General features: G+C 44.7%; 2 protein-coding genes across 2 annotated transcripts in view; one reads left to right on the top strand and one right to left on the bottom strand.

Annotated features, from left to right (window-relative positions):
* The window catches only part of LOC142472588 (uncharacterized), a 57,327-nt gene extending 41,949 nt beyond the window's left edge, over positions 1 to 15,378 (top strand). Inside the window, 5 exon segments of the mRNA XM_075579657.1 lie at positions 5,509 to 5,696; positions 7,049 to 7,162; positions 7,661 to 7,798; positions 8,224 to 8,337; positions 12,269 to 15,378. Coding sequence (XP_075435772.1) covers positions 5,509 to 5,696; positions 7,049 to 7,162; positions 7,661 to 7,798; positions 8,224 to 8,337; positions 12,269 to 13,683 — 1,969 coding nt within the window. The 3' untranslated portion in view covers positions 13,684 to 15,378.
* Positions 1 to 22,899, bottom strand: part of LOC142472728 (uncharacterized) — a 313,204-nt gene that overhangs the window by 267,930 nt on the left and 22,375 nt on the right. The gene's annotated exons all lie outside the window — the stretch shown is intronic.

The raw sequence follows: 22,899 nt of genomic DNA, 5'->3' as shown, positions 1-22,899 counted from the left end.
CTGTACCTATACCAAGGATTAAGGGATGATCCTGTTCGATTGAGTTGCAGCAACACTAGGGCCAGTATCATTTGTGTTTTTTTTTTTTTTTCATTTTGGTTTTATTTATCATCTCCATTTCAGCCCTCGCCCTCCATTTGGGTTTCTTAATCACATTGTGCTATTTTTGAGGGAGCACCACTGTTACCTTTTTCTATTATTGGTGTACTATCAGTTAATCTATGCAAACGCAACTGCGGCTTCTAGTTCAATATAGAGATCATTGATGGGCTCAGGAGTTCGATCGCCCCACTGTTTTAGGAGCCAAAGCCTCTGAATCCCACAAGGTGCGCCACTGTGTCGTATAATGAGAAGATAATGCAGAGTCCGGAGTGCGCAAATCGCTTCAGCTGAGTCGTGTTGTTGTCATGACGCATGCAGCGTCTTCACATCATCCAGGTTTTGAGAGATGAAGTCCAGCCCTCACTTCATGATTATCATGGAGCTTAATAAACATGAAGAAGAATATCAAAGAGGAAAATAACAGATCGTTAACATTGATAAAGATCATGTCCCCCTCACCTCTATCTCCCCACCTCACCTCCCTCTCTCTATCTCTACTACCTCCCTCTCTCCCCCCACCCCTTTCCCCCTTACCTCTCTCACAGCCACCTCTTACTCTGTCTCCCCTCCCGACCCTCACTCCCCCTCCAACCCCTCTCCCCCCCTGTATCACTGGGAGGTAAGGGGTTAATGTCCATGTCATGATAATATCATTAGATATGTATGTGACGGTAGCTTTGAAACAGGCTATTAATAATACACACCAAAATATAACTGGGTTGAACTGAACGAGGCTTAGATATGATAAAATATAATTTATTCCTTGAAAAAGGTGAACACAACAGATTATACAAATAACAGACAAAATATAGGCACTTACTTAAAGGTTTGGACAAGAAAAGCCATCAGGATACAGGATGGGCCATTTCTTCCATAATTCAGGTTCAGATGTAGACATCACAGCAATACATGAAGATCATGAAGACTATACATGAAGACATTTGAGTAAGGAAGGACTCTGGTTTTAATACCATTTCAACCCCCTCTCTTACAACCTAGGCGCTGAGCTGGCTAGAAAAATCTATTTGAAGGAGATTTTCCTTCCCCTGCAGGTGTGAACTGGGCCACTTGGAAAACACTCAATTCCGTTGTTCCTGGCCCTAGTGTAAACAATCAGGGCAGTTACCTTTTGATCACAGGGCTATGCTAATTCTTCAGGATGCCCTTCCTGCCCTATTTAGCATAGCAGATGGAGTCTGCATTTTCAGAGCAGATCCAAAATCCCATATACACTTTAATATCTACACACATATTAATAAGTTCCGTCCTGGGGGGTCCAGTGGGTTGAAATCTTCCAGTTTTTAAAGCCTACAGTGACCCTACATATTGGCCAAATTTCAACTCTCTGAGACCTCCCGAACCGGAGTTACAGAAATGCACTTTAACACATTTTTAAAATACAGGATTCGTCCCTTTAAAAATGAATCTCTGCTTTTCACTAAATCAACATTAACCCCTTCCCTCCCGCATCAACCCTAGTGTATGTGTGAGTGCAAACACCAGGATGAGACATTACAGTTACACAGGGGAATAAACATTTGGATACTGAAGCAAGGTAAAAAAAAACATTGCTGGACCTCAGTCCAGTTAACCCCTTGCTTCCCAGGTGAGAGTAGAGGGTGGCCAAATGGGGTGTAACCCCTTTAATCCTGGGCTAAATCCTCTCTCTCATGACAATGTATTTCCGTCCATCTGGTGCTTGAGGGGTTAATGAAGGTACGGTTTGGGTTTAAAAATACAATATAGGGGGGCACGCATGCAGCATAAAGGAGGATGGGAGCACTCTGAAGCAGCTCCGTGGACTCCGCTACGATTGCGGATGATTTAGCCCTCCAAATCGGTTGACATTTCTTGAGAAGACCTCCCCCCCGCCAGCGTAACCTACAGGGATGCCTCCCCCTAAAAAAAATAAGAAGCTACCGACCCCTTCAGTGTCCCATTAACTCTTGAAAACGGCATCTCCGGTTACCGAAATCCAAGATGGCGTCCACGCGTGCACAGGATCAGCCACAACAACAAGGGGGAAACTTTATCGACACAGAACAAGAGACAGGAGAACATTCCCAAATCCCCTCAAAGGCTTTAAAAGATTTTTTAAAGAGATGCAGGGTGTCTTTCAAATGGCTCTTGATAAGGCTGTTGCTCAATTTAAGGCAGATATGACTTCCTTGACAGAACGAACAGTGCAGCTGGAAAATAAATTCAAAGAATCCCTGCAGTCAGGGCGCAATGGAAGACGAGCTATTGAGACTTAACGACGAAATCAGGAACCTGAATGACACCGTCGATTATTTGGAAAATCGGGAAAGGAGGCAAAACCTTAGAGTAAGAAATATCCCGGAAGCAGTTGATCCGGGTGAGTTGCAACCCCATCTAACAAAACTATTTACCCAAATAGTTCCGTCTTTTCTAACAAGTGACCTGTATATGGACAGAGCGCACTGAGCCTTAGGTCCAAGATTCGCGGATCCTCAGAAATGCAGGGACGTAATAGTCAAACTACACTATTACACTACTAAGGAGAACATAATAAGAGGCTGCAGGAATCAAGATTGTGTGGACTTTGAAGACTCCATGATCCAGAGTTTCCAAGATCTTTCCAGATCTACAATCTCAAGAAGAAGCCACCGTCCAGTCACAGCGGTCCTCAGATAACGAGATCTGCTATAGATGGGCTTTCCTATTCCGATTAGTGGTGAGCAAAGACGGGAAGCAATTTTGGTTAAGATTCCCAGAAGAGGCGGATAATTTCTTATGAGCCCTTGATGTATATGGCCAACAGTCCCCCAAACACTGGCAACCTCCAAAAAAATCAAAACATTTGTGAATAATTGCTGGTGCATTCCAGAGAGAGGTGACACACAGCGTGTGCTTTCATTCAAAGACTTTAATAAAAATGGGAAAATCATGTGATTTAATCTACTGTGTTAGTGGCACAGAGTGGCATGTACTGAGACCAGGCACTGCATGGGTAAGAGGTGGCAAGGACAGATATCCACTTGTCACTCAAATTTAGGATTAAGACAGTCGTGATTAGTCTCGTTGCGTCCGTGACGATCGGCTGAATCTATTGATGCAACTCACGTGTCTAAACCAGGGGTGTGTAAACTTTCCTCCCCCCTTACCTTCACCGCTAAATTACGTTGCGGGTCACGTGATGCCACGTTGCCATGGCGACGTGTCACCCAAAGCCATCAGCGACAATGTAAGGGAACTAACAGAGGCTTTGCGTACAATCCACTGCATTTAATTTAAATGCTTAGGGGAAGAGTGTGGGGCCTCTGTAAGCGCTGCGTCACCCTGAAAAAATCTTGCGCACCCCTGGTCTAAACCATGTCACGTACGGCACACCTGTGAGCACATGACCTGCCTACGGTCAAGGGTTAATACAAAGTTCAAAAGCTGTCCCACTTTCACCCTCACAAAGGTCCCTCAAATTAACAATATCTCCGAGAAATCCGTCCCCATATACCAACTGGGGCTCTGTGTGGGAGCAGAGGGGGGACTCTGTGTGGGGAGGCAGGGGGGGGGGGGGGTCTCTGTGTGGGGAGCGGGGGGGGGATCTCTGTGTGGTGGCAGGGGGGGGGGGCTCTGTGTTGGGAGCGGGGGGGTCTCTCTGTGTGGGGAGAAGGGGGGCTTGTTATTGTCTCAGCTGGAACTTGGAAAATAAATGAAATGATAAAATCAGCGCAACCTGCACTTCCCAGACACATACCAGCCCTGCCTGTCCTGCCCCAGCCCTGCCTGTGCTGCCCCAGCCCTGCCTGTGCTGCCCCAGCCCTGTCTGTGAGAGAAATGTTTCCAAGCTACACTGTATGTGACACTTATTCTGTAATGAAGTCTATAGAAACTACAACTCCCATGATCCCCTTAGTGTGAGCATGCGCAGTGGGACACACAGCTGTGACCCGGATGTAGTCAGTGTTTCCACTTCCTGAGAAATCAGACCATTAGAAAAATAGCAGTGACCCGGATCTGTGACTGCAGCAGAGGAGAGACCAGAGCCCCCCTAACCGCCGGGGACCCCCCTCCTAACTGCAAGGTACCCTGCAGATATACCTGGGCTGTTATCCTCTATGGTCACTTGGGTGTCAGGCTGTTATATCTGTCACTGTGGCAGGATTGCTATATATTGTGCCTGTGAAGTTATAGGATAACTGTCTCAAAGGGGCTCCATACACAGGGAGGTCTGACCAACTGATGCATCTCAAAGGCATTTTGTAACCATATGTTTCCCAGAGAAAATGAAGTGTGCATAAAAAAACATAAGTAACACTTCTAACGGTACATTAAAATAACTGCCTGATGGAGATATATATACACTCTTATCTGAACATTATATCCTAGGGAATATTTGTATGGGAATCCTTTTAACCCTTTCAGTGGCTACAGAATTGAAATTCATGGATCCAGCAATTTAAATCGGCTTGTCACACACATATAGCAAGGTTTCAACACAAATGCCTATATTCCCATTATTAAGGGAGAATACTTTTTGTAAGCTTAACCCAATTATACTACAATTTAATATACTACGATTTTCAAAGGGTCCACTTACACCTAGATACTTTTAGGATTCTTAGATTAACCTATAAGGGTATCAGGCACATTTTCAAATATATAGTCCACTTCTTCATATGAATAAATCTTCGGAGACATTACAAGAACTAACCCAGTGAACACGCAAAAAAAACAAACATTATATTCCACTAGAATGACTGATCTTGGTCCCCTATTTAACCAAAGAGCAGCATTATGCTCTCAGAAAGGCGCCTACACTGAATTGACACCACCTAGACTTTGGCAACATTTTAACTATTAGCCCAACTACCTATCGTCGTTTAGTGTTTGTACACGTTCTAATAAAATAATACGTTTTATTTAGCACTACTATCAACCTATCATTTTAGGCAGAGCAGGGGTTAAAATCCCTTCCCTTTTCTCCCCACAGGTCACATACATACATACATACATACATGCATACATGCATACATACACACATACATACATACACACATACATATACATACATACATACAAGTCTCTCTGATGCCAAACGGGAGCACCAGATGTATCTGCTTTATTTATTTATACTATAGCACTGTACAGTGTGTTACTATGTTGCACTAGGAGGGCATTGTTATTCTTATAGCTGTTGATCCCTGACTCTTTATACTAGATGGTTATGTTATAGCAATCCTCAGCCATTAAAGTATTTTATAGTGTTTGAAATTCAGGTTCCTGTTTGAGGATGGACCAGATGTGGGTGTTGGTGTCCCTGTCTCTCTGACTCCTTTTGGGATTGTTTTGTGTTTAATAATTTTAGGCTTGAAAGCTTATACTAAATGCTGTATATTTGTCCAAGAAAACGGATTGTACTAATTACATTTCTTCTCTTTTATACAGGTACAGCTGGCATCCACCAAATCTAAATCAAGGATCATCCTATCTGAGCACCTTCAGAGGCACACTGCCCACTACCAGCATGGACAGAGGAGCACTGCCCACTACCAGCATGGACAGAGGAGCACTGCCCACTACCAGCATGGACAGAGGAGCACTGCCCACTACCAGCATGGATCCCCACTCGTTAAGTGAGTATTGTATATATTTTGAGGACTCTGAAATTTGCACAGAGGGGATATCTGGTTATTTTGCAGTTAGCAGTTATGGTAGTTATAATAAATAAAATTCTCAAACAATCCAGGGGGAGCATGTAAGGGAAAAAAGACAAACAAAACACACAATATAAGTGCAGATGTATGTAAATCTGAGATAAGGCACTCTGTATGTGCTTGGCTCATATGCCCAGCCTACTCACAGGATGCAGATGAATAAAAGGCACTTGCAAGAAGGGCTGCTACCCGTTAGGTGTGGTGGATATGTGTTGACAGGGACTCCCCTCAATGGCACAACCGATGATGAGATGCGATGTTGGGAGAAATGGAAGAACTACATAGTGCAGATCAGACTGATAAACGAAATCTTTATGTAAAAAATACAAAATGCGCACTTACAATGTGCAAGTAAAATACAGGCATATATCACTCAATAAGTGAATTGAAAGGTCACCGCTCCGCTCACCGCCTCCCTTCAGTTTTCTATCTTCCACTACTCGTGGGCTGCTGGTGGAGCTCGTCTCTCCTCTTCCGTGTCCGTCGGGGCATCTGACGTCAAAGCTGTAGGGATGGTTGGGTACGGATCGCCCAGTGATAACTCTGGTAGGGGCGCTTCCTGGCTGCACAGCCTCCATGTGACTAGATCCCAAAGCCACTGTTTAGGACGCCATGTCAATTATTTGGACATTTCATCTTGTATATGCGTTTCCTCCCACTCTGTTAATGCGTATGGTTAGGTATACAGTTTCCTTAATAATCAGAGACCATAAACTCTGTACGTACATTTAATCATTCTTCTGGTGGTGGTGGTATTAGCAGGTTAAATTTATGTTATAACAGAGTCACAGTAAATATGAACTGATTTGAAGTACCTTGCGAAGGAGAAAGGTGAGGCAGCTAGTTAGTGGTGTGTGTTAACCCTGGTTGCATATGTCACGTGCTCACAAGTGTGCCCTTCATGTCAGATGGTATTTTGGGACGGATGGAGGGGAGATATTTGTTTGAGGGATCATGCATGGAGAAAAGTGAATTGGCTAGATAGCTGTGTGTATTAACCATTGTCCCATATACTGGTCACGTGCTCACAGGTGTGCCATAGCTAACATGAGTCAAACTCCCAAACTAATTAATCTTATGTTTTTATAGATCTACCAGCCGGTAAAATGTAATATGTCTTCAACTATATTTGTCAACTTTCTGTCAGAAGGGCTAGTAAAACATTTCTTTACGACGGGTATTACATTATACCAATATCAGAGAAGGTGAAATCACAAGAACAGCCCCAAATTCCAGCTTTACATGATGGGTTTTCCTTTTCTTATTGCCAGGTTTTCCAACGGTTGTACCGGAGCGATTAGAGATTAAGTCGGAGAAAGAAGAATCAAACGCTGAGGATCATCTGAACCCAATAAAGAGAGAAATAGATTCATTTAATGTTGGTGGTAAGTAACCTTGTATCCTTACTTGTCTTCTATTCAATTTGTTTTAAAAATGGACTGAAATGTCTACAATATTGAGGAGAATAACATTAAAGCATGGATACAATTATAAGTTTTATTAACAAACAAACACATGATTTGTCTAAGGTTATATTGAGAATATTGTTATCATTAGTGAGGTTTGAACATTGGTAGCGCCATAAACTCCAGCATGTTTTCAGCACTCATCACTCTGGGCTAATAATAAAATACAATAAATGACCTATCCCCTCCCCTTAGGAATCAGTATACAGTATTTCTGGAGGTTCCTGTTTTTGTCCCCCAAGGGGGTTACCTGTCTTCCTGCATGCACGAATAAAGAATAGCAGTTTTATCCTACACCTGGCTCTCTGGCTGTGCGCCATTCGTCTTCTTCTTCTACAGTATTTCTGTATAGTGATATCACAGAAAGAGTTCCCACTCCCAGCTTTACATGATGGATTTTCCTTTTCTTGTTGCCAGGTTTCCCAGTGATTGTACCAGAGACGTTAGAGATTAAGTCTGAGAAAGAAGAACCAAACACTGAGGCTCATCTAACCACAATAAAGAGAGAAATAGATTCATTTGCTGTTGATGATGAGAACCATAACATCCTTTGTGGTAATCAAAGGTTATCTTGTTACAAGTAGTATGGTCACCTTTAGGGAATATTCAGGGTTAATTGCCTCTCATAGGAAGCCCCTAGGCCTGCTGATTGTTCTGTAACAAACCCCACGCAGCAGAGTTACAGGAGCAATATGTCTCACACGAGTATAAAGGTTGGAAATACATTTGGAAAAACAGAACAGTTTTTCAAGGGCTCTCTCACTCCTTCCCCCCCCCCCCCCCCCTTGCGTGCACTCTCTCCTTCCTCTCTCTCTTTTTCTTTCTCTCTCTTTCTCTCCCCCCCCCCCGCTGCCAGAAGGGCTAGTAAAACATTTCTTTACGATGGGTATTATATTATACCAATATCAGAGAAGGTGATATCACAAGAAAAGCCCCAAATCCCAGCTTTACATGATGGGTTTTCCTTTTCTTATTGCCAGGTTTTCCAACGGTTGTACCGGAGCGATTAGAGATTAAGTCGGAGAAAGAAGAACCAAACGCTGAGGATCAAGTGACCTCAATAAAGAGTGAAATAGATTCATTTAGTGTCAATGGTGAGAACCATAACATACTTTGGGGTAATCAAAGGTTATCTTGTTACAAGTAGTATGGTCACCTTTAGGGAATATTCAGGGTTAATTGCCTCTCATAGGAAGCCCCTAGGCCTGCTGATTATTCTGGAACAAACCACATGCAGCAGAGTTACAGGAGCAATATGTCTCACACGAGTATAAAGGTTGGAAATGCATTTGGAAAAACAGCGCGCTCTCCTTTCTCCCCCCCCCCTTGCGCGCTCTCCTTTCTCCCCCCCCCCTTGCGCGCTCTCCTTTCTCCCCCACCCCCTTGCGCGCTCTCTTTTCTCCCCCCCCCCCTTGCACGCTCTCCTTTCTCCCCCCCCTTTCGCGCTCTCCTTTCTCCCCCCCCCTTGCGCGCTCTCCTTTCTCCCCCCCCCTTGCGCGCTCTCCTTTCTCCCCCCCCCTTGCGCGCTCTCCTTTCCCCCCCCTTGCGCGCTCTCCTTTCTCCCCCCCCTTGCGCGCTCTCCTTTCTCCCCCCCTTGGGCTCTCTCCTTTCTCCCCCCCCCTTGCGCGCTCTCCTTTCTCCCCCCCCTTGCGCGCTCTCCTTTCTCCCCCCCCTTGCGCGCTCTCCTTTCTCCCCCCCCTTGCGCGCTCTCCTTTCCCCCTCCCCCTTGCGCTCTCTCCTTTCCCCCCCCCCTTGCGCGCTCTCCTTTCTCCCCCCTTGCACGCTCTCCTTTCTCCCCCCCCTTGCGCGCTCTCCTTTCTCCCCCCCCCCTTGCGCGCGCTCCTTTCTCTCCCCCCCCTTGCGCGCTCTCCTTTCTCCCCCCCCCTTGCGCGCTCTCCTTTCTCCCCCCCCCTTGCGCGCTCTCCTTTCTCCCACCCCCCTTGCGCGCTCTCCTTTCTCCCACCCCCCTTGCGCGCTCTCCTTTCTCCCCCCCTTGGGCGCTCTCCTTTCTCCCCCCCCCTTGCGCGCTCTCCTTTCTCCCCCCCCCCCTTGCGCGCTCTCCTTTCTCCCCCCCCCTTGCGCACTCTCCTTTCCCCCCCCCTGCGCGCTCTCCTTTCTCCCCCCCCTTGCGCGCTCTCCTTTCTCCCCCCCTTGGGCGCTCTCCTTTCTCCCCCCCCCTTGCGCGCTCTCCTTTCTCCCCCCCCTTGCGCGCTCTCCTTTCTCCCCCCCTTGCGCGCTCTCCTTTCCCCCTCCCCCCTTGCGCGCTCTCCTTTCCCCCCCCCTTGCGCGCTCTCCTTTCTCCCCCCCCTTGCGCGCTCTCCTTTCTCCCCCCCCTTGCGCGCGCTCCTTTCTCCCCCCCCCTTGCGCGCGCTCCTTTCTCTCCCCCCCCTTGCGCGCTCTCCTTTCTCCCCCCCTTGCGCGCTCTCCTTTCTCCCCCCCCCCTTGCGCGCTCTCCTTTCTCCCACCCCCCTTGCGCGCTCTCCTTTCTCCCTCCCCCCCTTGCGCGCTCTCCTTCCCCCCCCCCACTTGCGGGCTCTCCTTTCCCCCCCCCCCCCTTGCGCGCTCTCCTTTTCCCCCCCTCCCCTTGCGGGCTCTCCTTTTCCCCCCCTCCCCTTGCGGGCTCTCCTTTCCCCCCCCCCCTTGCGGGCTCTCCTTTTCCCCCCCCCTTGCGGGCTCTCCTTTTCCCCCCCCCTTGCGCGCTCTCCTTTCCCCCCTCCCTTGCGCGCTCTCCTTCCCCCCCCCTTGCGTGCTCTCCTTTGTGAGATGCATTTTGTTTCCCCCATATATTTTGTCGTATGTACCTATTAGTGTGTATACAATGTGTGTGTGTGTGTGTGTGTGTGTGTGTGTGTGTGTGTATATGTTGGTGGGGGTGTAATATTCATGAATGTGTTGCGGCTCTCTGAATATTTCAGGGAAATATTTTTTTTTTTTTATAAATGGCTCTTCCTTGAGAGGTTCCAGACCCCTGGGTTAATCCCATCGTCTATAGGTCCAATCACTCGGTCAGACCACGCCCTGGTTTCATTAACAATCAGTTCCCCGTTTGAACGCCTGAGGAGTGGACAATGGAGACTGACTGACTGTGCAATGTAATAGAAATGAAGTGATGAAATGAAAGGTATACAGGGATATACCAAATAAGTGAACATGGAAAGGATGTTGATCCAGGGAGAAATCTAATTGCCATTATTTGGAGTCAGGAAGGAATGTATTTTTCCTCTTATGATATTTCACTTGGGTTGTTTGTTTGCTTTATTCTGGATCAATATATATAGTAAATATAAAAATATAGGATGGAGTATCTGTTGTCTAAATATAGCAGAGGTTGAACTTGATGGACATACGTCTTTATTTCAACCTCATCCACGATGTAAGACACAACATGGAGCAATTGGGCGTGTTTAGATGCCCATCTATACTTCTCTCACCTATCTTTACACTATATATTTCTGTCAGATTGTGTTGATATCACTAACTCACTAGTATGATAGACCACGATTTCCTTAACTTTACTTCTCATGGACAAGTTCAATGTAAATTATGATTTGGAGTATGTAAATGTACACGTATAGAATGAATACATATGTCTATCTGTCACGGGAGACCAATGCTTTTAACACCTTAATACCCGGATCCTTTGATTGAGCAAAGCAAGAGATAAAATAAATTGTTATTTATTTACAGAATGAACATACACAGCTTGATTTACAATTACAACAAAAACACATTTACTAGTTACGATGTTAAGTCTGGTTACAGGATGGATCTTTCACTGCATGATGATTCTTGTTACATGATGGAACTGCTTCCCAATGGGCTGCAGGGTTTTTTATGCACTAAACAGGCCTATACTTAACCCACGCAGTCAATCTACTCCGTGGGAATAATTTCTTCCCCCTATCACGGAGTTGCCACTATTTTGCAAACATGGCAGAGGGGCTTCTCAGTCTGCTCTGGGCATGTGCCAACTTTGCACCTTGGCTGCTTAGCATAAGAGGCCCGTCCCCTCTATCTGGCACCGCTCAGTCTGGGCAGAGCAGCCGTTTGCCAGGGTGGCTTTGAAATTCTCTTCATTGCTAACAAAAGGTTTAACACTTCCATATCCTGGTCTGCCTTTGAAACTGGCCAGGAGGGATTATTGAAATTCTCTTCCTCTACCCCCCCTTGCTAACAAAATGGTTAACACCTCCATATCCTGGATTGCCTTTGAAGCTTACTTTAATCAAAATATATACCTTGGGTACTTTTAAAACCATTTATTTTCCACTTATACAGAGAAACCTTGCCAAATGATACACTGAACCCCCCCTTAATTCTGTTTTTATTTTGGGCATATATCGGGGACTTTTGAATGTAATTCAATTCCCTGCCCAGTCTTACTGTTCTTGGTTTGTGCTGAAGTAGGGAGATTTAGCGCTGAGCTGCAACTGCTTTCTAGGGAGGATTTTATCCGGTGGTCTGTGTTCCTCATGTCCAAAGGATCTGGGGGGATTCCTGAGTACATCTTTCAGGGTAACCCGCAACATTGGCCCCCTTCTATCCAAACACACCCTGACAACATTTTACCGTAAAATCACCCCAAAACTCACGCCCTGCACCTCTCTGCTGGTTGGCACTCCTGGAATAGTAAAAATACGCATACACCTTTTATTACAAATGCAGTTACATGCCATGATTGGGTTGAAGAGCTGACAATCACAATTCCCCAATAGGGCTCAAGGGCACCCAGCCGGGCCAAATACCTTTATTTACTGGCCTGCGTACTCTTCACCGTCACACTATCAAAATGAATTTGCTGTGTGAACTGCCAGAAACATATTGCCGGTCTTTGGGGAACACCACCAAAGTCATTTGGGGGTTTGGGATATCCAGGACCACTATTTTAAAGCCATGGTTATAGAGTAAACAAAACATTTTGTTAATTAAGTAGTGATGAAGTAGATTCTGCAAAGTATTTTTTATTCATTTGCTTTACAGATTGAGAGCTCAAATGTTTTGTCTTTTTTGTTTACTTTTTTTTAGAGAACTGCCTGAACGAGGAGCAGAACTGGAGCTCTTGCATGTCCAAAAGCTGCTCCACTTCCTGCAGCGCTGAAGTGCCGAAAACCAATGATTCCTACCACATGTTGAATATGTGCAAGGAACCAGTGCCACATGATGGTCAATTTACAGGCCTTGTACAGCTCACAGCACAGACTGACTCTAAGATGGGGTCAAGCAAAAAATACGACAGCGATTCAAGAAGGAGCTGCAGTACTCCGCTTTTCATTTGTTGTAAGTGTGGGGAAAGCTTCTCACTGAATATGGATTTGACCACACACCTTTGTGTCCACACTAGCAAGCAATCCTTTACCTGTACAGACTGTGGGAAACATTTTTCATTGAAAGGGAATCTTGTATCACACCAGAGGATTCACACAGGGGAGAAACGTTACACATGTACAGAGTGTGAGAAACAATTCAGTGAAAAGAGAAGCCTCCTCAGACACCAGAGGATTCATACAGGGAACAAACCTTTCAGATGTAGTGAGTGTGGGAAAAGCTTTTCACGGAAGGACCAACTCCACACACACCAGAAGATTCACATAGTGGAGAAACCTTACACCTGTACAGAGTGTGAGAAACTATTCAGCGATGAGAGAAGCCTCCTCACACACCAGAGGATTCATACAGGGGAGAAACCTTACACATGTACAGAGTGTGGAAAACATTTTTCGCAGAAGAGCAATCTTCTCTCACACCAGAAGATTCACACAGGGGAGAAACCGTACACATGTACAGAGTGTGAGAAACTATTCAGTGATAAGAGAAGCCTCCTCAGACACCAGAGGATTCATACAGGGGAGAAACCTTACACATGTACAGAGTGTAAGAAACAGTTCAGTGAAGAGAAAAGCCTTGTCAAACACCAGAGGATTCATACAGGGGAGAAACCTTTCACATGTACAGAGTGTAAGAAACTATTCAGTGATAAGAGAAGCCTCCTCAGACACCGGAGGATTCATACAGGGGAGAAACCTTACACATGTCCAGTGTGTGAGAAACAATTCATTGATCGGAGCAAACTCACCAGTCACCAGAGGATTCATACAGGGGTTAAACCTTTTAGATGTAGTGTGTGTGAGAAACAATTTGGTGATAAGAGAAGCCTCCTCAAACACCAGATGATTCATACAGGGGAAAAACCTTACAAATGTACAGAGTGTGGGAAAAGCTTTTCACGGAAGGACCATCTCCTCACACACCAGATGATTCATACAGGGAAGAAACCTTACACATGTTCGGTGTGTGAGAAACAATTCATTGATCAGAGAAACCTCTCTAGGCACCAGATGATTCACACAGGGATGAAACCTTTCAGATGTATTGAGTGTGGGAAAAGCTTTTCACGGAAGGACCGTCTCCACAAACACCAGAGGATTCATACAGGGGGATAAACCATTTGCTTTGGCCAATATACTGGGATCATAGCAATACCACAGTAATAAAAAAGGCAGGAAACTTGATACTGTCATGTTAATTGGACCTTGCCTGACATGAACCAGTCAGTGCAATGGTATAAGGGATCTGTCCGAACATCCAGGATGACTGCTGTCGGGAAATGACATCATCTCCAAAGCTACCACGGCCGTCTTGCTTCCTGAAAATCCCTGCTCTCACAGGAAGTAAGCCTCTCTTTGGACCTCATTGCCAGCAACTGTCTCTGGCCTTTAAGTAGCAGGCAGTTGCTATTCAGCTAGGCTCGTGTAACGTTGCTGACTGCAAGACAGGATACGGACCTGCAGGGCAGAGGTAGGGGGTAATGCACCGACCTTGGCCTGGGATCAGAGGCCTGGGATGCAGGGGTAGTCCAGTCCGGTTCCGAGGTCGATTTAGGCAAGGAGTAGTCAGATTCAGTTCCAAGGTCGAGACAGGCGACAGGAAAAATAAAGGCAAGGCAGAGCTCAGACGGGACACGGTACAAGTATTATGCACAAGCAAAGTTGGATAGCAGCTGCCTGCTATGTGGTTTACTTCCTGCGAGGGCAGGGATTTCCAGTAAGCAAGATGGCTGTGGTAGCTTCGGAGAAGATGTCACTTCCTGTCAGCAGTCATCCTGGATGTTCGGACAGATCCCTTATATATGGGAGGTAACAGTGCTTTAGGACAGCCCATAGAGGATGGTGAGAAATTTAAACTGAGCAATGGAAAATGTGCCGGCGGGATTAGGACCCAAGCCATGGTCACGAGTTTCAGCCTGATATCTCCTGTAGAGGAAGACGCCTCGGTCAGTGATGAACAATTGTTCCGCTTTTGAAGTATATGCTCCCCCGATCTGAGTACAGGCGCTTCCCACTCCCACAGTGTTCCCAATCTCCTCACCTAACACAAATTATTTTATGGCTCAGACCTCCATTGTGTGATGGCCGGGCTGAGTAGATTACCAGCCTACCACACAATGGAGTCTTACAAATCCCAATGGTAAAATAAACACAGTATATTTCCCAATTTTATAGGGGGACATAATATACACAGTGTCAGCCATTTTGACTGTAATAAAATGTCCACATAAGCCTACAATTTAGAACCGCTTTCTTGACAGGTAGGGCAACCAGTGGGTTTAACCTTTCATTTCCTTGCCAGGCTGCCCGTAGCAACACAATAGTACCATTCAGTATTTTAATAATCTGGTACACCAAGAATTAACATATATTTTTAAAAGACCTGTTTTTCTTCTTTCTAAACTCAAACTGCCCAAGGCATTTATTGGGATAGTCTATGGATTGTTTAGCTTATTTGTATTGTCATGTAATAAATTATTGATTTATATGTTGAGGTACTCTCCGAGTGCCTCTTGAGGTTTCTGATCACATCTGTGTATATGACCTTTTCTGGTTTATATAATTTATTTGTACCTCAGAGAAGCATTGACACTCATCACCGTAGCATTTAGCTGTATAATTACTGTTATATATGAATTTGATGGTTACTAGAAACAACAAACAACAATGTGATAAATAGGCGCTCCCACAGAATCCACGTATTAAGTGTTTATAGAATCAATGAACAAAGTGAAAAATAGTGATAAGACAATAATATTGTGTTGCTTCTGTGACTGTGCCTATATTTTCAATAAAAATAGTGCACACAGTGAAAGTGAATATGTGAAATAATTAAACAAAATAATTAAGTTGTTAACCTCTGCTCAAACCCTCTGGTGTCAGCTGTCTTCACTGGTCCCTATTAAGATTAAATTGTCTTCAAAATTCAGGGGAAGCATGGGAGAAAATCAACAGGAGAAAGAAGAAACAAAATGGCATCCAAGTGCAGGTGTCTTGTAATCGTTGTAGGTCATATGTATGTTTTGGCTCATATAGAGGGCCTACTCACAGTGTAGTATGCACACCGTGCTCCCTCACAGTGTAGTAGGTATAAAATAGGTAGGTCCAAGACTGTGGCGATGTTCTCCTTGTGTAGGGGAGTCAGATAATTGGTGGCTCAGTGAAAGACAGAAATAGAAACCATTGTACAGGTTGAATAGTAAAAACTTTGATTAAAAGAAAGGAATCGTACTCATATTGTGTACGATTTGTAAAAGCATAAAAAACATGTTATGTAGTAGACGTCGTGAGTTGTCACCATCTCATCGCCTCCATGCTGCCCCTGGATTTTGAAGACTGATGGTTACTAGTGCAGGTCCGCTTTTTTGGTGTGTCTAGGTTGTTATTGGTCAGTAAAACAAAAACATTTGGATAAGTTCCTTGGAGCGAGTGAATTATCTAACCTAGCTTGTGGGGTGATTAAGCCATAACCCAACACAACTATATGCGTTAGTCTAGTCTTAAATATACATATTACATTAACAGTGTTTTTCAAAGTGTAGTTAAAGCTTGTAAGCAAACCCTCCAAAAGTATGACAAGCAACCTTAACTCCCCCCATGCTTTGCTGATGTCATCATACATCATGTCATAAATGACCTCACATGACATTCCAAACGACAGGACCATTGTTTCTAATTCTTGGGGATTTCAACTTCAATTGGCTTGACCCTAAAAACCACAAAATCCAGATACAACTCAAGTCACTTAACCTATCACAACTCATTTCCCAACCCACACGGACAAACCTGAAATCACATAACCATTCCTTGCTAGACTGGATTCTCTCCTCAAACCCCAGCAGAATCCAATCCTCTGGCATCCTTCCTGATATTTTCAGTGACCATGCAATAGTGTACTGTGTAAGGAAAATTAAACCGCCCCATTCAAGCCCTAGAGTTCTCCTCACCAGAACATTTAAGAACTTTAACCCACAACAGTTTCTGGATGACCTTACCAACTGCCCATGGCACAGACTCGATTTAATTCCCGACCCTGATTCTGCGCTTGACTATTTCCAATCAGAGTTCTTAAAACTCTGCGATACCCATGCTCCACTACGCAAAATAAGGGTACAGGGGGCCCACCTTCCATGGGTTACAACTGACCTTATTGCACTCTACCAGCTCAGGGATACCTTGTGGAAAAGCTACAAAGTAACTGGCACTACCAAGGATCTCAATCACTACAGATGCATGTGGAACATGTGCCCAAGGCAAACAAGGCATGCAAAAGCACAATATTACTCTGACAATCTCCACCAAAATACATCAAACCCAGCTAACTTCTGGAAAGTTATCTACAATATATTCCAGCCTCCTAACCATCAACAACCAAGTAACATCACTAAGGGGGATATTACTTTGACAAACCCCACTGACATTGCAAATGCATTCAATGATTACTTTGTGGGGTGTGCCACTAACTTATTAGCAAAACGCAGCCCAAACCACAAATCTGAATCTCACCCTGGGAGTACACACATAGCCCCACCGCATCCCAACCCTGCCCACAATTTTCAATTTGGCCCAGTATCTGAAGAGGAGATTACACAAGCGCTCCTCAAACTAAAACTAAACAGCCAATGCGGACCTGACTTACTACAATCTAGGTTCCTACGACTTGGTTCCCCAGCCATTGCCAAACCAATTGCTTCCATAGTCAACTCTATCCTGTCTGCAGGCCATATCCCTAAGACTTGGAAAACTGCCAGAGTTGTCCCAATCTTCAAAAGTGGGGACAAAAACACTGTCTCAAACTACAGGCCAATCTCCCTTCTCCCAATTCTATCCAAAGTAATGGAAAAATGTGTCCACTCCCAATTAAGCAATTTCTACACCAAGTCAATTTTCCCTAGCCAATTCCAATCTGGCTTTCGTCCCAAACACTCCACCGTAACTACCCTGCTAAAAGTTTGCAATGAAATCCAGTGTGGAATGGAACGGGGACAACTCACTGGTGCAGTATTCCTAGATTTTGCAAAGGCTTTTGACACAGTTGATCATGCTATCCTGCTTAACAAACTCCAGAGCTCTGGAATAGGGAAGCATGCTTTAAACTGGTTTCAGTCCTACCTATCAGGTAGATCCCAACATGTGTCCATCTCAGGCTCTAACTCGAACCCCCTGGATATCACTTGTGGTGTCCCGCAAGGCTCTGTTCTGGGCCCCCTACTCTTCTCAGTGTTCATTCATGATCTTCCAACAGCTTGTAAGGAAGCTTCAATACACATGTATGCAGATGACACAATCCTATATGCACACAGCCATAGCCTCTCTGACCTTCAACACATACTTCAGTCTGACTTTTTGAGACTCGAAAACTGGATTTCCCAAAACAAACTGTTTTTAAACACTGACAAGACTGTAACAATGGTATTTGGGACCAAGACTAAATTTTTAAAGCTTCCAGCGACTGAGCTCCAGATTAGAACCAACGCTAGCACCACCCTAACTCCTGTTACTAGTTTTAAATACCTGGGCATGTGGTTGGACTCCCACTTAACATTCGGGATGCACATTGATACCCTGACAACCAAGACCTATGCCAAACTAGGGGTACTTTACAGGAACAAATCCTCCCTAAATCTCCTGGTCAGAAAGCGTATCGCACAGCAGATGCTAATGCCAATTATTGACTATGGAGACATAGTATATGGCTCGGCACCTCAAACCCACCTTAGCAAACTTGACACCGTCTACAATTCAATTTGTCGTTTTGTTCTCCAATGCAACTACAACACACATCACTGCGAAATGCTCAAAGAACTAGATTGGTCATCACTAGAGTCTAGGCGCAAAGTTCACCTTTCCTGTCTTGCCTTTAAATTCTTCATGGGCAAGCTACCCAGCTATCTGAACAAGCTCCTCACCCCTAATACTTGCAGCACTCATCACCTGAGATCAGACTCCAAAAGACTGTTCATGGTCCCAAGGCTCAACAAAGTATCCGGCCATTCCTCCTTCTCCTACCGTGCACCCCAAAACTGGAACAACCTACCAGAGACTCTCACATCCACCACCAGTTTAAGTTCTTTCAAATCTAAGGCTGTCTCACATTTTAACCTGGTCTGTAACTGTTTCATACGCCCATAATATATATTTTCTTTAACTGTGCACGCAATGTCTTGTATATAATGTATACCCTGTTCATTTATGTAACTGTATTTGTAACCATGTATTATTTGTCTTACTCTGTGCCCAGGACATACTTGAAAACGAGAGGTAACTCTCAATGTATTACTTCCTGGTAAAATATTTAATAAATAAATAAATAAATAAATGTACAGGTCGAGTAGTAAAAAGTTTGTTTAAAAGATACGAGTCGTACTCACATTGTGTACGATTTGTGAAAGCATAAAAAATAGCAAGTTATGTAGTAGATGTCGTGAGTTGTCACCATCTCACCGCCTCCATGCTGCCCCTGGATTTTGACGATTGATGGTTACTAGTGCAGGTCCGCTTTTTTTGGTGTATCTAGGTATTTATTGGTCAATAAAACAAAAACATTTGGATAAGTTCCCTGGGGCGAGTGAGTTATCTAACCTAACTTGTGGGCTGATTAAGCCATAACCCAACACAACTATATGCGTTAGTCCCAAAGGACCATGCTTCTCCTGTCCATTTCATCCCCAGTCCACTCCTCAAACATCAGGCTTTTCTGGATCCTTCTTCCCCACCTTCTGAAGCATCATATCTCTTTGATCTCTGTCTCCTCCTGCTCCGCAGAAAAATGAGGCCTCTCCAATCCCTTTCTCCCTCTCACCTCCCGAGCATATGGCTTCTCTTATCCCTTTCTCCCAACAAGCATTAGGTTTCTCAGAGTTCGTGGCTTCTCCTCGGCCTTCTGTACATGTGTACGCAGATCTTGTAGCTGGCTCTGCAGTATGTGCTCTGCTTGTGTGCGTTGTTCCAGGGAGTCACGTTCTCTTTGCAGCATTCTCTCTGAATTCTCCATTCTTTTAACTTTTCCTGTTCATTTTTTCTAACTGGTGAAGCTTTTCATTCCTTTCACTGATCTGGTCAGTTAAATCTGAAACTTCCTCTTTCAGACTTGTATTCTCTCTTTTTACAGTCTGAAAATCAGGATCTTTTCATTAGCATCCTTCAATTTACAGACCTCTGTGCTGACAGAGCGAACCTCATGTCGTTAGACTTCCAGTTCGCTGCTGAGTGTGCACCTCTTTCTGTGAGACTTCGAGCTTTATGTTGATATAGTGAATGTCTTTCTGAGAGATCTCATAGTACTGCTCCCAGTCAGCAATCATTTTGTCAGATTTTCTCTGCCCCTTATCCACATCCTCCAACTCACTCTCTGCATAATACGCTTTATCTTCTCCATAGATATATACGTAGGTGTGTAATATAGTGCACTGTAGAGGATTGGTTAGTCACTCGAACAAGCCCCAAGCACTCACAACTCACTCCTGTAGAGGATTGGTTAGATTGGTTAGACACTCGAACAAGCCCCAAGCACTCACAACTCACTCCTGTAGAGTTTTGTTTGTTTTGTCCCAGTATGTCTCCAGTTTCTCACTTTTATTATGTAGTTTAATAAAATTTATTTTATTTTTGTTCCTACCCCTGTGGGTTGTGAGTGCTTGGGGCTTGTTCGAGTGTCTAACCAATCCTCTACAGTGTTCTTGATTCTGCTTTCTGATTGGACGGACCCGCAGCAGCAGTGCAGGACTGGCTTCTTGCTTCATTGTCGGTATACAGCTTTGGAGATACAGCGTATGTGTTATGGCACACTTTTCCCTGGATCAACTGTGACACAAAGATTGCAACATCGCGCAGGACAAACAGAGGTAATTTCAAATCATTTACCCACTATGAGATATTTTCTTGCCAGCAATTTGTACAGAGCGAGATAGGTTAACTCGCTTCCACGGAGAGATATACAGACTGCCACACTTATATACACTGTCTCCTGATCATTATAATACCCCTGCACGTGTAGGCTGCTGACAACAAGCCATTTCATACTACGTTTATTGCCTCATATTACCACGATCCCTTCCACATGTGCTGGGATTTAAGTGTCTTTAGAGCTGCCAATGGTCTCTATATATTTCTCGTGTAATATAGTGCATGCGCTACTGTGCGAGGACGTGTCAATTATAATCGACTGTGACCTGCAACATTACATTGGGACAGCACCAGCGCGGAGCAACACTTTTCTTAAACCCAATATTACCATCTTTAATACCCATGGACCAGGTGGGCTGTATCATATGTGGTGGTCCTGCCCTGAAATCCAGTGGTACTGGATTATAGTTAAAAACATAATCACAGACTTTAGACATAATAGGTCCCCTAGATCAAATGATTATAATCCTGACAAAGCCAATCGAGAACATTCATTCTTCAAAAAATAAACTAATATCCCATAGTCTCACAGCTGCCTGCTGTTTGGTCGCAGCTAGATAGAAAAATCATCTAAGGCCATGCTTGAGGATGGTCGAGAATAGAATTGAGGAGGTAATGGAGTTGGAAAGGCTAACGGCATTCCTAAGGCATACAAGCCGTACCTTTCGTTAAACATGGGACCCCTGGATGGAAAGGTAGGCTCTGGGTAAGGAGAGCCAAGGAAGGACTTATTTATGTGAGGATCTCCAGGGTTGAAGGGTCGGGCTGCTTGGCCACGGTCAATTACGTGCTGGAATGTCAATAACGATGTAGCACTGCGCTGGAACCTGTCAACCTGTGTGTACATATAAATACATTGTGTCAATCTTGGTCGTTCCTTCCCCCTCTCATTAACCCCCCCCCCACTCCCTATTCCTTTCTTTTTTCTGTACCCTGTTACCCCCAAAATGTAATAAAAACGAAGTGTTAAAAAAAGAAAAGAAAGGTATAGAGATATACCAAATAAGTGTACATGGGAAAAATGTTGATCCACGAAGAAATCTAATTGCCATTATTTGTAGTCAGGAAGGAATTTATTTTTCCCTTTATCTTACAAGTGTGACTGCCAGTTGTCTATTGCTTGCCTTGCGGCAGCCTAATCCATGCCAATTCGTGCCGTGAAAATTCTGTAATTTTCACGCAAGTTAGCCATAATCGGCATGTTAGCCGAGTCACCCATCTCTCTGCCTCCTGCACCCCCTGCCCCTCTCAGTCTCTTTAGCACCAACTGCCCCTGTCTCCCTCCCTCCTGCACCCACTGCCCCCTCCCCATCTCTCTGCCTTCTGCCCCCCCTGCTCCTCTCCCTCCTGCACCCCCTGCTCCTCTCTCGCTACAGCACCCACTGCCCAGGTGTCCGATATTGAACCGGACTGACCGGTATTTGGCCATAAGGTCCAGTAAAAAATTAGAGGTAATACCGGACATGTATGTGTCCTATATTACCTCTCTGACAGACTGTGACCTGACTGGCTTTGTGCGGCGGATGGTGTTGGCGTCAATAAAGAGACTAAAAAAAAAAAATGTATGACCTTCAAAGATCTAGTACAAAAATACAACATCCCAAAGAACCAAATCTTTCCATATATTCAGTTATAAGACTATGGCAAGAAACTCCAAAACTACAAGTTGTATATATTAAAAAAATAACTAACTTACTCAACAACTATTTTACTCAAAATAATACAAGATACTCCTTAGCAGAATTATATAAACTAACTAGAAATCAAGACATGGAATAAAAAATACCAAAAAAAATCTGAGGACCTGGCAACAGGACTTCCAGGAAATACAGTCAATGGAGGATTTGGTGACGGGGTTTGTAAGAACATGCAAAATAATTGTCTCAGAGAACTGGAGAGAAACGCAATTTAGGATAATGTTCCATTTATTAGACAAATAAAATGCATTGAGACAGATGCAACTAAATGTCCAAAATGTGGGCAAAATAAAGCTAATCTCACACATGTGACAAGATTTCAGAATTATGGGACCAAGTACTACAATATATAGCAAGCATAACAAAAGTAAGGCCGCCGGCATGGTAAGCGCTTAGGCGCTGACCCGCGCTGACGTTTGTCAGTGAGCCCCTGCAGCCGCAATGAGAGTGGCTTTAGCAGGGGCTCGCGCACGCTTCCGCAGGCGTGCGGTAGTGTAGCCAACAAGAACGTTTTAGTTTCGGCGCTCACGGGAGCGCAGGGCCGGTCACGTGAGCGGTTCGCCCAATGAGGGCGAACCAGCTCCGTGACGTCACTGGCCCGCCCCCGGACTCAGCACGAGCTAAGGCCAGGGAAAGCACCCGCTTTCCCTCAGCCTCAGCGCGCCTCCGCACGGCTAAATTCACTATGGACTTAGCCTAACCTGGAAAAAGCATCCACTACCTATGATAT

The sequence above is a fragment of the Ascaphus truei genome, chromosome 22, assembly GCF_040206685.1.
Source record: "Ascaphus truei isolate aAscTru1 chromosome 22, aAscTru1.hap1, whole genome shotgun sequence".
NCBI lineage: Eukaryota > Metazoa > Chordata > Amphibia > Anura > Ascaphidae > Ascaphus > Ascaphus truei.
This window is presented reverse-complemented; position numbering and strand designations above follow the sequence as displayed.